Below are 13505 nucleotides of genomic sequence, written 5' to 3'. Positions count from 1 at the left end.
GGCCCACTCACCACTCCAGCCAGCGGGACCAAAGACAATTGACTTCACAATTTTTCCACTCCAGACCAGGGAGAAGATGAGCAGCGGGGTTTGATCTGCAGAACGTTGTTCTCTGCAGAGGCGAGCAAGCAGCAAAAAGCCTAATACAGAATCCCGCTAAACCCAGGAGAAAAGGGTTTGTCTTGCTCTGAATGCCAGGTGAGAAAGAGTCACAGGTTGGAGCTGCAGCTCACGGGAAAAGCTTTCCACAAAAGCCACGTTCATTTTCATGGAGGAATCTGGTTTGCACCTTTTGGACACACACTGCCCAACTTGCGATTAAACATTCCCACTGCAACAGGGTCATCCTTAAATGACTCAGAACTTTGGAAAATCCTTATAAACAAGTCGTGTGTTTGTGTGTGTTTAGCCTGCCTGCTCATTTGCAGTCCTTTTGCCATGGCACTTCTGTGCCTAGCAGACCAAGCTCTAAGACAGTCATAGTTTCATTTGGTGTGGGATGTGGGGGAAAAGGGGGTAGTACTTCTGATGAAGAACATGCTGTGCTCCTTCTGGGGTCCTTTGTCCACCTTTGGTCCCCATCCTGCCCTCAACTCTCACCTGTGGCTCCTAGCAGCTGTCAGCATGTGTCTGCACCTTCTGAGAAACACTGTGCTCTCTGCAGCCTTGAATTACTATTCCCAGTCTCACCTGCTCCCAAGACGTGGTCTGCTTTTTCTTCTGCTGCTTTTCCCAGACTGGGTTCCTCCCCTGCCAACACTGACCTCTGCAACATCAATCCTATCAGCACAGCTCACGCCCCCTCTAGCCCAAGGCCCCCCCGCTGGCTTTGAAGCCGAGGGACAATGCCACAGCATGCTGCTCTAAGCATGCATGCCTGGCTTCAGACTCTCACGAGAATCCCAATTGCGCTGTGAGTGGTAATACACAGAGAGGGGCAGCGGCAGGAAACCAGAACTATGGGGGGGGGGCACTGACAGCAGAGCCTGTCTCATCCACCCCTGAAAGGATATCGGTGTTGTCGTGGCCAAGCAGCCCGAGGAGGGAGTGCACAGCGTTGAGCTCCACCAGCAGGTGGTACAGGTCCGGCATGGTCGCGATGACGTGCATCTCCTGGATGATGTCGTTGAGATCCAGCTCGGACTCCATGAACCTGCAGGAGGAAGCAGGGCAAAGTTCAGCGGGGCCAGCAAAGGTCCATGGCCCACCGGCCAGCTAAGTGCCCCCTGGGGCAGATATGGCTGCTGCCCTCTCACTGCCCAAAGGAAACCCCAAAGAAAAGAAGGAAACAGGAAGGGGATGAGGGAAGGCCGACCTGTTGTGAGTCTAGTCCAGCATCCTTTGATGCACCTCTTCCCCTACGGCTTAATAAGGTAAAGGTAAAGGTACCCCTGCCCGTACGGGCCAGTCTTGACAGACTCTAGGGTTGTGCGCTCATCTCACTCTAGAGGCCGGGAGCCAGCGCTGTCCGCAGACACTTTCGGGTCACGTGGCCAGCATGAGGAAGCTGCTCTGGCGAACCGGCACCAGCGCAGCACACGGAACGCCGTTTACCTTCCCGCTATAAAGCAGTCCCTATTTATCTACTTGCACTTGCTTTCGAACTGCTAGGTGGGCAGGAGCTGGGACCGAACGACGGGAGCTCACCCCGCCGCGGGGATTCGAACCGCCGACCATGCGATCGGCAAGTCCTAGGCGCTGAGGTTTTACCCACAGCGCCACCCGCGTCCCTCCCTACGGCTTAATACATGCTTAATAAATAGGCAGAATTCTGCAGCCCTGGACTAGCCAACGTGGGGCGAATTCCCTTTGGGGGCTCATGTACAGAGATGCACACCAAGTTCCCAACTGCTCAGACTTTCTTCAGGAATACATTACAGGGCAGAATCCAAAGAGAGCTCTCCATTAGAATGCAAACTATATAGGCAAGATGTGTGTCCCCTTGGCTGTTTCATCTTCTCCTCAAACACCTTCTGCCAGGCCCATTGCCCCATTGCTCAGCCAACCACAATCCTTAGAAACACTTACTCAACCCGGTGTTTTTATTACTGTACATATCAGAACCCTCCTTGTACCTTATTTGGAACTGTTTTTTCACTCTAGCATTTGGCTGTTAGGTTACTCCTTAACTGGCTCTTACTGGTTTTGTGGTCAGACCATACTCTTGCACATTAGAACTTGGCCACATTGATAACGGGTTTTGCTGGTGCTTTTCTCCTCCATGTTCTTCCGAAGCTTCTTTGCTTTCCTTATCTCCCTCTCAACCTTCACCCATTTTCCTGACCCTTGCCTTCCCTCATTTCTCTAGACCTAACGCTGCTCAGATTTACATTCTAGACTGTAAGCAGCTGAATGCTGCTCTCACCAAGGCAGTGACAAGTGGAGCCAGATGTCTGTCAGGTGCCCACACGGCCACCATCTCGCCTGCAGGAGTTCCCTTCCTATCAAGGCCAAAGACACTCCCCAAATCCCAAACCCAGCAGATCCTGTTTATGCAGACCCTAGAATCCTCCCCCCACTCCACACACACAGCCACCAGACTACCTTGTGGGCTCTTCTGTGTTCCAGCAATCCCCAAAATTTAATTTATAACTCTGTCATTTAGAAGAGAAAGCATGCAAGAAGGATCCAGGCATTTTGTGAAATTGAAAGCTACAGAACTGTGGCGAAGACCTGATCAGCCAAAACTGCGCACATCAGCATAACTGCCCATATCAGGGCACCAAGTGCCAAGGCGCTGAATAGAGAGCACTGCTGCTGCTGCTGCTGCTGCTGCTGCTGCTGACTGATCAGTAAGTTACATGCAGTGCACGTTCTATTAACTTCAATTGGAAAGTAAAGGAGACAGGGCGCAGAACTTCTCAAAGGCCATTTCAATATTGCAAAAAGCAAAGCAGAGTTTGGAGGAAGATTTTGCTGGGTTTTCATTTTGCCGGGACCCAGAAAAAACATTATGTTGTTCTTTCACAAGACTGCATACTTAGAGCTGTAAAAACACCCACCAAAAATGATGGCACATATTCAGCTCATCCTGGGCATTTCAAGAGAGTGGCTTCAGATGTAAATTAATTATACAAATTCCAAATGCATCCAGTTTATACCATGGGGTTGGGAACTGGAAATCCGAATGGCTCAGCCCAGCTCTTTTGTGTGGATGCCGGCAGGTCCAACGCTTTGGGCTATTATGATATTGATCCGCAGGAGATGTTTGTGCACAAACAAGAGAAAGGACCCTCCTCTCACTGCATGTCTTCAGAACTGCCTTCTACCAGACAGGACTGTGAAGTCCAAACCTGCTATTTAGGGGACACTGACTGCCTTGTATAGGGTCCAGTTAAAATGTGATTATTTTTCCATGTAGTATTTTAACAACATTTTTTTAAAAAAAACACCATCAATCTTCCCTGTGTGCTTTGGTGCCATTATACTTGCCAAACAAAAAGTCCTGTTTGAAATTCAGCAAATAAGACTTGCAAGCACACCGCTGGCAGAGACTAAATTTGAACCAGATACAATATTGTGATTCTGCCCACGGAGCAAAGGGGGGTTTCGTTTTGTTTTTCCACACTGCCTTTAACTCGCCCACTGGGACCCCATCAATTCCGTCCAAGGCGTTCTGCTAAGCAGCTTTTTCTCCACACTTGAAGGAAACTCTGCCCTCCAGAAAGGCTCAGGGTGCCCTGGGGGATCCGGCATGGATCGACTGCTTGCAATTCACCAGCTGGGAGGAACAGCCGAAGCAGGGAGCTGCAGCTCAGCCTCAGCACACCCGCCTGATGCTCTCAGGGGACACGGCCTGATGGGCCGCGAGAGATCTGGATTCTCACTGGGCTCTGGAACTGAGAAAGAGCAAGTGCCAGCAGAGGCTAAGCAGGGTAGCAGACAGCCAAGATAACCGGCAGGGCTGATGAACGGTGACAGCAGCTGCGGGAAGGGAGAGCTATCAATGCAAGAGCCCCGAAGAAGGGGAAACGGTTCGTGGTCCGTAAGAAACTGCCACTCAAAAAGGTCTGCAGCAGAGTGGCAAAACCCATTCCTGCCACAGAATGGAGAGCTCCTCCTCCCTTCACCCCAAAGCTCCCTGGGTGCAGCGTCCAATGGCTTTCATGAACCAACAGCCAGCTGCAGCTGGAAGTGCCATTCAGGCGACCTGGCAAGTCCTGAGTACATTCTTAAAAAATGATGGGAACCTGGTACAGGTGAGCAGGCAGGCCTGCACCTGGCAGACAACAAAAGTCATCCTAGGCTGAGCTTACGAGGAGTGTAGCAGGCTTGTCAGAGGCTAGAGAGGAGATGCGGGATGCAAAAAGACATGGACCCTGGAGCACAGGAGATGCTGGGGCATCTAAGGGGTAAGAGACCGAGCTGCAAAGCAGGAAATCCCGGATTCAAATCTCACCTCTGCTATGTCACTAGGTAGGTGGCCTTGGGGAAACAGCTCTTGCAGCCTCAGTTTCCCCATCTGTAATATGGGGGTGATAATAACTGACCTGCCATTTAAGGTTGTTTTAGGATTACAAGCAGAGATCTTTGAACACTCACAAACTCTACATGAATTCTTTAAAGGGGAAATAAAAGAATAATTGACTGAGAGGAGGTGGACAGAGAGAAAACTGAGCTGTAAGCAAGCATGAGCTCAAAAGCGTTCAAGGAGGAATAAGGAGCAAGCTTGTTTTTGGTACCCAATCCATACAGGAAAGGAGATTCCGACTAAACCTTAGGAAGAAATTCCTGATGGTAAGAGCTGTTCCAACAGTGGAACGGACTCCCTCAGAATGTGGTGGGTTCTCCTTCCTTGGAGGTTTTTAAGCAGAGGTTGTACAGCCATCTGTCTAACTACCAATGCTTCAAAATGAAGCCATAATGTTTTGCCCCGATGCTCAGCCGGTTTCTGTACTAGCTCATGCCACTTTCTGCCTTATATAGCTTTCTTAAATGCTACTTGAGCTTCACTGAAGCCCCTCCTGCTACTTTCAAACGCTGTTTCTGAGCTATCTCTGGCATGATGAGAATGTAAAGCAAAGCACATCCCTCTGGTCAGGTCTGTTTTCTTGACACCAAGCGACAGCAGGGCAGAGCCTCGCTGTACAGATTTGCACTGAATAACAGCTTGCCAGATCATGTGCAAGAACAGAAGCTGACCTATCGAATTCACAAGCCACTGGATCCGCGAGAAATTGCTGAGAGCTTTGTTTCTGAACCAAGGAGCTGCCTGACTTTGAAGGCTTATTTCCAAAGTATAAAGAGGTCTCAGTTAAAAGCCTGTGAGTGCCCGGCTCTCATTCTGCAAAATAGGTTTCTCTGCATTAAAAAACAACAAAGATTTATCCACCAGCTGAAGTCTCTCTCGGCCAGACCTTTTGTTAACAGGGAACTCGAGTTAGTAACCTGAGTATGTTGGACGAAGCAAAAAAAAAAAAAAAGCCAAATCATTCCAAGACTTACTTCTCTGGGTTATCAGGGAACTTGATCCGAAGTTCCTGGTTCTTGTAAGACCTCTTCTCAAAAGTGAGGATCATCTTCTTCACGGAACTTTCATCCAGAGGTTCCTCCTGGCCAAACACACAAATTAACTCATTGTACGAGACTGCATGATTTCCTCGGCTCTCACAACCCAGCAGCTGTGAACTGGTTCTAAGTTGTGCAGTCTCCCCACCTCCCTTTACGACCCTTACACAGAAGCAAGCTTGCTAAATGTCTCTCCTCAACCCCCAAGCCTTGTTCTGTCCCCCGCCAAACCTTCAACAGAAAGGGCAGCCCTCCATGAGTGTTTAGATCCCCCAGGCTTGTTAACTGCTACACAAATAGAGTGGAATCAGCTCCCAAGCCCCATGGAATATCTTGCTCCTGCTGTGGGGGGCGGGGGGAGAAGAGGAGAGGAAAAAGTACACTTGTGGGTCCAGAAGGAAGGGGTGCAACTCAAATCTTATCTCCTCCACATAAGCACAAAACGCTGTTCAACCGTAGAGGAAATTCAGCATCCGCAAAAAAAGTGGGTATTTACTAAGCCGAAAACTGAAGGGCACAAATTCCTGCATTGGGGTACCTTCCAACTCTACAGTTCTGTAATTCTACAAAACAATCCTGTCCAGCTATCAGGGAAATTCTTCCCATGCTGCAGACCACAAACCATTGTACACTGAATTCACGTGCCTTTGCTTTCCAGAGAAAGAGAGGCAGGGGGCAGCACAGCCTCCTCATGAGAAAAGTACCTCTTCCTCTTCCTCCTCGCCCTTCTCAATGATATGAAGGACCTTCTTCCTCTCGTCCTCCGTCTCCTCCATCACAGGTGCCTCCTCTTCCCGGTGACGACCACGCTCCCGCGCACCGCCCTGCTTGTGCCGCACTTTGAGATCATCTTCCTCATCTTCACGAGGCCGTTTTGTCCCTCTGTTTGGCTGCGGACAGGGGAAAAATATATATATAATGATCCAAGAGAACCCACTTCCATCCCTTTCCCTCACACAGGCAAAAGTAATAAAAATAAATGGTTATTTCTTTTAAGGGTTGCTCTCGACACATTGGCACACTTTATAAAGTCCAGATACATACAAGAGATCCTCCCTCTAGTAAGCAGGCACCCAGATTACTTAATGTTTACTTAACGTTTAAATGTATTTATACATTGCTGCAGTGTCATCACAATCAATTTTATAAATGTATGTGAACATTTGTAGCGGTAATTTAAAAAGTAACCAACAAAAGCACCAGCTGCAGCTCCAATCCTACCATACAGGTAGAGGTGGGAATTGCTGGGATTGGGGAATCAAGTGGAACGGAGACACAAAGCTCCCCCCCACACACACTTGTTCAGAATCCTCCATCAGGATGTAGGGCAAGTCGAGATGCCTGGGCAATCCAGCTACAAAGGATGAAGCTGCTGAACAGGCCAGAGACCATGTTTGCTGTGCGTCTCACAGGACCTCCTGGCTCACGGTGCCCAGAGACTCTTGGGGTGGGGTTTCCTTCAGGGGTTTTTGGCTGGAGTCAAGAATTTATTTTGGAGGTGCTTACCTTTTGCTGCTATTGGTACTGATTTATTGCATCTCTATTGTTAGGCCTTAACATGACATAAGGAGATTTTCTCTTTTTACTGAGCGCTTATTGAGACATTTTATTTACTGCTTATGATTACTTTCGTTATATTTTTGTAATTATGTACTTTTTTTCACATCAAGTGTGGTTTAATTATGGAAAGGCAGTTACAGGTAGGTAGCCGTGTTGGTCTGCCGTAGTCGAAACAAAATAAAAAAATTCCTTCCAGTAGCACCTTGGAGAGCAACGAAGTTAGTTACTGGTATGAGCTTTTATTTGCATGCACACTTCTTCAGATACCTGCATGCACACGAAATCTCATACCAATAACAAATAGGTAAACTAAGGCCCGGGCACCAGATCCGGCCCAAACATCATAGATGGTACAGGAATCAGCGTGTTTTTACATGAGTAGAATGTGTGCTTTTATTTAAAATGCATTTCTGGGTCATTTGTGGGGCATAGGAATTCATTCATTCCCCCCCCCCTAAAAATCTAGTCCGGCCCCCCACATGGTCTGAGGGGCAGTGAACCGGCCCCCTGCTGAAAAGGTTTGCTGATCCCTGCACTAGACCCTTTCAGTGGCAGGGATTGGCATGAAGCGGAGCAGATCAAGGCACATTACACTGCAGCTGAAGGGGGGAAAACACCCCACATTCAGTCCCAGAAACCACAGCTGTTTGGAAGTGCTGTGGGGAAGCACTGTTTGCAACCCAGCGCTGCCTTTGTGATGAGAGACGCTCTTGGCCTACAAGGAAAACAGACGAGGTTCAGTTTACGGTGCCCCAAAAGGAGGTGTGCCAAGACTGGAGGTGCACATTAGTCTAGCGTTACAAAGCAAACCTGGCATTTGCCTCGGAATGAGAAAAAGAGGGGAAGGGTCCAGCTGGAGAGCAAAAGGTCTTGTGGGCGGGAGGAGGGGCTTAGCAGCAAAAATAGGAAGGTGTAGGAAAGGTCAAGCAAGCAGCTCCTGCTGCCAGTTAAATGCCCCTCTTTCCCTGCATGCACTTTACATGGGCAAACAGAAGTCTGGAAATAAGCACTTAATGGAAGCAACATGTAATTCCGCCCTCACTCAGCTCCACTTAAGGGGCGAAAAAACATTCTGGCAGGAAAGATGCCCCGCTAAGCTCCGCTTCCTTGAGAAGGAACGGCTCTCGCACCCAGCTTGAAATTGCAAGTTGAAAGTTCTGAAATGGCTACAAGCGTTTGCTTTCGACTCTGCCTATCAAGGCAGCGTGCAATCTAAGGCTGCCGGTTCTTGTTTTTCTCCCTCCATTTTTTTTTTTAATTAAAAAGCAATGAGACTGCAGCCGTAATGAGGGGCTAGGGGAGCACACCGTTTGGTTGGACGCAAAGTAATGTACCATAGAAGAGGGCTACATCACCAGAACAATTGCTAAATTAAAACTCCACTACAAAGCCAACTCCATTTCCTCCGAGCCTGCAATCGATGTCATTATCGGCAGTTACGATCTGCTTCGACCTCAACTGGGGAAGGCGGGGGGAGAAATCTCCTCTAATATGCAGTAACGGAGTCATTAGGATAAATTATGAAAGTGCCTCGAGTGTAATTATTAATGCTGCCAACCCACTGGCACCCGAATGTCACTGGATTCCTAGAAAAAAACTATGATGCGCAGATCCCAAGGTGCATGGGAGGAGTCTTCCACTTCAAAGAACTCTACGACAACCTTCCCCAACCTGGTGCCCCCCAGATGTTTTGACCTACAACTACCATCAGACTCAGCATCGTACAGCCGTGCCGGTTGGGAGTGATGTGGGCGGCAGTGATGGAAGTTGCAATCTGAAATTTCTGGACGGCACCAGGTCAAGGAAGTATCAAATGATCACCAACAGGAAGCCAAACCATGTCCAAGTAAAACAGCCATCAATACTGCAAGAGGGAGATGAGTGATCAGGTCACCAATACTGTCTCAAAGAACAAACCTTCCATATTCAAGGGCAATACAACTCTGAATGCCAGGGAATGTTGGGGAGAAACAAGAGGGGAAAGATGCTATTTCTCTGTCCTGCCCATCCCCCCTGGCCTCCCAAAAGCACCCGGCTGGTTGCTATGAGAGATCATTGGGGCGGCGGGGGGGCAGACTTGGGGATCCTCCTTTTCATATCCTCGAAAAGAGAAGGAAGAGTGCTTTCATCCTGACCATCAGGCTGAGGTTCTTCTGGAAACCCATTTAACAGATTGTTCTTCGCCCCCCGCAAGAAGTTCCATACATTTCTAATTAATAAACTTTTAAAGCACCCAGCATGCTATTAGAGACGGGCAATTTTGTGAGGGCCTGGGACATCCACCCAATTTTTCAGCTGGGGAGCGGGTCCCCAGGAAAGGGTTGTGCTCTCCTAGCCACAGCATCAACACAGAATATATCTATACATATTGTGGCATTTCAATGGCTCTTTGAAAAAGCAAGCTCTTTGGAAGCCTCGCAAATGCTTCTCTGGCTGATCTGCTGTAGCTGCAAGGGCCTGTTGACAGCAGCACTGGCTCCCCGAATCAGTTCTTTTCGGAGAAGGCCGCCTTCCCTGGCTCCTTCCAGTGGAAGAGCGAATTGAGGAGCTTAGCTCTAGCGACTGGCAACTCTTCATCAGCAACTTGGTGTGATTGGAAATGGAGAATAAGAAGCCGGGAAGGGGGGGGAGAGAAGGGGAGGGGGAGAAGAATCTGGAAATGAATTAATAAAGCCTGCTTAATAAAAGCAAAGTGCCTGCTTTGCATGCTGCAAAAGCAAAATAACCTTGTTACCGTGGAGCTCAGAAATCATTTGTTAAAAGAAATGTGAAATGAATCTTTGGAAGTGAAAGGGCTCCCTTTGTGCGTGGATCTCTGCCGGTTGAATATAGCTGGAAAGAGCCATCAAGAAGAACTACCTATTAGCTGTCAATTTAGAGAGACTTCAGGAAGCGAGCCTCAAATCTCCAGCGATATCTTTCCAACCTCTTAATCTTTTTTCTAACACCTGTGTTAAGCCAGCCTGCCTTCAATCCTGCTTTTCTCTAGTGCATCTCAAAAGCAATAAGCAGTGTCAGGTAGAGCAAGAGCTAAACATTTCCCCCCCCCCCCACCCTTTCGTTTTAGGAAATTAAGCTGCCTTGCAGAGGAAAATTCATGGGCATTTCTAAAGGGTACATTTCATACTAGCTAACAAGTGAGCACAGAGAAAAGAAATTGCATGCATACAGCTCTGTCTGCATGGAGAGACTAGGATTCTCACCGCCATAAACTCCGAAGGGATGAACCTGCCCATTCTCCATAATGGGGGCAGGCTGGCGCAAAGAGAGTGGGCCAAAAGCCTCAAAGTTCCCCGGGGCCTGCAATGGCTCCCCACTGCCCCATAAGCACAATTCAAGATAATACAGTGAGGGGGGGGGAGTATTTGATCCTCTGCTAACTTTGCCCATTTGCCCTCTGACGAAGAAATGACCAGTCCACAATTTTAATGGTAGGTTTATTGAGACTGATGTGACCTTGCCTGCCCATGTGCTAGTTGTGCACTGGATGAAGCATTACGATGCCCTTTATGTGGGGCAGATTGGAAATGGCAGCTGGTCCAAGACGCAGCTCCGCCAGGATGCTGGCCAGGGTATTTCGCAATGAGGGTTCTCCACTTTCCCCACTCTGGAAGAATGGCAGATGAAGGTGATTGACTACATGGAATTGGCAGAAATGACTGGCAGAATCCGAGACCAGGGAGAAGAGTCGGTGAAAGAAGACTGGAAGAAATTTAAAGACTATTTACAGAAATATTGTAAAATTAAGGAATCTTAGAAGGATGTTGGATAGAAACTAAGTGGTTTCCAGCTGTAATGCTTTAAGAGATACAAAAAAAGGCCCACAAATGGGTAAAAGCTTAATGGTAAGGATTTGCTGAACTAACAAACTGAACTGGAATACAAAAAAGGGAGGTATGAGGAGGTCCGGGGAAATAAGTGTAAGGAAGATATGCTATGGAAAATTAATGTGTTTTTAACTGTTTTTATTTTGTATGTTTCTTTTTATTTTTCATTTCTTTGTTATACCTTAAAAACCTTAATAAATATCTCTAAGAAAAAAAGAAAAAAGAGGGTTCTCCACTTTGGCACACTGCGTTTACCGCGTAACTGTTCCACTGTCTTCCAGCAAGCACAGCAACCCCAAACTTTCCGACAAACCTTGGAGCTACAGGAGAAGGCGAGACGGTCACCTGAAAAAAGTGGTCCCTCATTACACCATCTTCCCATTTGTTCCGTTTTGGAAAGCAACGCAAGGAGGCATAACAAGGGAGCAAATGCAGGTGCAGAGGGAGCAAACTGCCCCCCCCCCCAGGCCACAGAGAAGCAGGAGCAGCCACCTTTGGTACACCCAGCACTGCTTGGAAGTTCTGCTTTGGCCATCTGGGCCATAATGGAGACAATAAGCAGACTGGCAGAGTTGGAGAGGAGCAGCACCAGAATTCCTGCAGATCAGACACTCCACATCAAAGTCTGTCAAGATAGCTTTTCCTGTTGCCTCCGGAGACATGAGAAAGCAGACAAGCATCCACTTTGCGGAATGTGAAACAGATTAAAGAACCAGGCGACTCTCAAGATTTCCCTGCCTGGCATTTTGCTGAAGGGGTGTGTGAGAGTATGTGTGCACCATTCTTGTTTTATTTGCCAAGACAGCAAAAAGAGAGCTTTTGACAGCAGCCCTCTCAAGAAATGCCTTCGGCTGCAAGAGCTACCGGATCCTGTTCCAGCACCGCTCATTTCCAGTGGGGGCAAAAACACACACTTGCAGGTGACCCTTTTACAGGTTAGGAGGGTGAGCCTCAACTAAGCTGAACGTTTCTCAGAGTCGCTATATAATCCACAGACTAGAACCGTTCATGAGAGCCCACAGCTGATGGAAATGTTAAAAAAAAATGTTGGTGTTTAGGAAACGACCTAGACCACTGCTGCCAGGATGAATACAGACAATAGGAAATTAAAATACAGAGCAGATCTATGGATTCCTGACATACTAATGTAGGAACTGCAACAAAATATTGCGGCTAATAATCCTGCAGGACACTCCCGGCTGTAACTCTGTCAGGGTCTCGAGCTGGTTAGTTCACACCCGTCCCCAGTCGTCCGTTTTTATCTTCTAGCCAGCGCTCAATGCTCTGTGGCTTCTGGAGACCACTGAGCATGCTCAGCCCCCCATGGGATTTTTTATTTATGATTCCTATTAATTAAATGTATACAGTTACACACACACACACACACACACACCCTTCATCCAAAGATCGCAAGGTGGCAAGTTTACAGTACAAAACACAAAATGCATAACGTGACAACAACCCCCCTCCCACGGATACATTTAAAAGGCTATAGATTGTTTCATTGGTCAAGGGTCTAGAAGAGGAACGTTTTTTCCTGGCACCTAACAATATGCAGTGAAGGCACCAGGTAAGCCTCCCTGGGAAGAGCATCCCACCAGTGGGGAGCCACTACTTACAAGGCCCATCCTCATGTCACCCGTCGTCCAGACCTCTCATGGAGGAAGAACACAAGGAAGGGCCCCAGATGAGGATCAAAGGGTTGGGGTAAATGGGGGGGGGGGTTCCTTGAGGTACTGCAGTCCATTAAGGCTTTATAGGTCAACATTTTGTTCTTCGTGGGGGTGCCCTTGTTTATATCTCTGCATCCCCTGGGGTTCACCCTACCATTCTGAAATCTCCCTATTTTTTCCCTGTGGTTCCACTGGGTCTCCAAGTCCATCAACACATGAACACAAAGTCTGCTATTCGAGGGAATGAAAACTGAATTAAAAATCAGTTCTGGCATGTTTTAGAACTTTGCAACTTCAGGCAAAGCAAGTGGCTGAGCTTTCTACTGCCCAGGCCCCTCTCCTCATCTCCTGGGTGGCTCTTTGAGGAGTGAGCCAGGGCAGGATTCTCCAAAGGAATCCCACTAGAAAATGGCCTCTCAACTGTGGGAAACATGGGAAGGCTGTGAGGGAAGGGGCTTGCAAGAAGGCTGCGTCTTGTCAAACTGGCTGCCCCTAGCATCTAGTGGGCTTGCTACAGGCAGATTTATAGCCTGTTGCCTACCAGAGCAATCTCAATCGCTTTTGCACCGCCGGCGGCAGCAGCAGGCAGAGCCCACGATCCATCCTCGTCTTGCCTCTCTCAGCTGTCCTCAAGCATCACGCAGGCATTCTGTTCTGAGGCCCCAAAGTGGCAACTGGGAATTGACTGACTGCAGCAGCACAAATCAGTTTTTGGCAATCGTGACAATTGCTTTCCCCTCTGCTCTCCCGAGATGGATTGGAAGAGGAACCCTTGGAAATAGCTGGACTTGGCTGCGACCCCTTAATTACCCGAAGTAATCAGAAACCAGACACATGGGGTATGGGCACAGCCTTTCTGGGCAAAACAGCAGCAATATTTAATCATCAGTTTAGGCCATCTGCAACTGTTTTGCTGCGCTGTGTAAAAGTTTATGGG

General features: G+C 48.2%; 1 protein-coding gene across 1 annotated transcript in view; it reads right to left on the bottom strand.

Annotated features, from left to right (window-relative positions):
• Positions 1-13505, bottom strand: part of CTNNBL1 (catenin beta like 1) — an 87903-nt gene that overhangs the window by 61132 nt on the left and 13266 nt on the right. The window contains exons 2-4 of the mRNA XM_081011250.1: positions 6213-6398; positions 5446-5552; positions 1014-1153 (exon numbers count right to left, since the gene is read on the bottom strand). Of these exons, the coding sequence (XP_080867376.1) occupies positions 1014-1153; positions 5446-5552; positions 6213-6398 (433 nt within the window). The remainder of the gene's footprint in view (positions 1-1013; positions 1154-5445; positions 5553-6212; positions 6399-13505) is intronic.

The sequence above is a fragment of the Podarcis pityusensis genome (genome assembly GCF_964106645.2).
Source record: "Podarcis pityusensis genome assembly, chromosome: 6".
Lineage (NCBI taxonomy): Eukaryota > Metazoa > Chordata > Lepidosauria > Squamata > Lacertidae > Podarcis > Podarcis pityusensis.
Note: the sequence above shows the minus strand (reverse complement) of the source record. Positions and strands in the feature narration are given on the sequence as shown.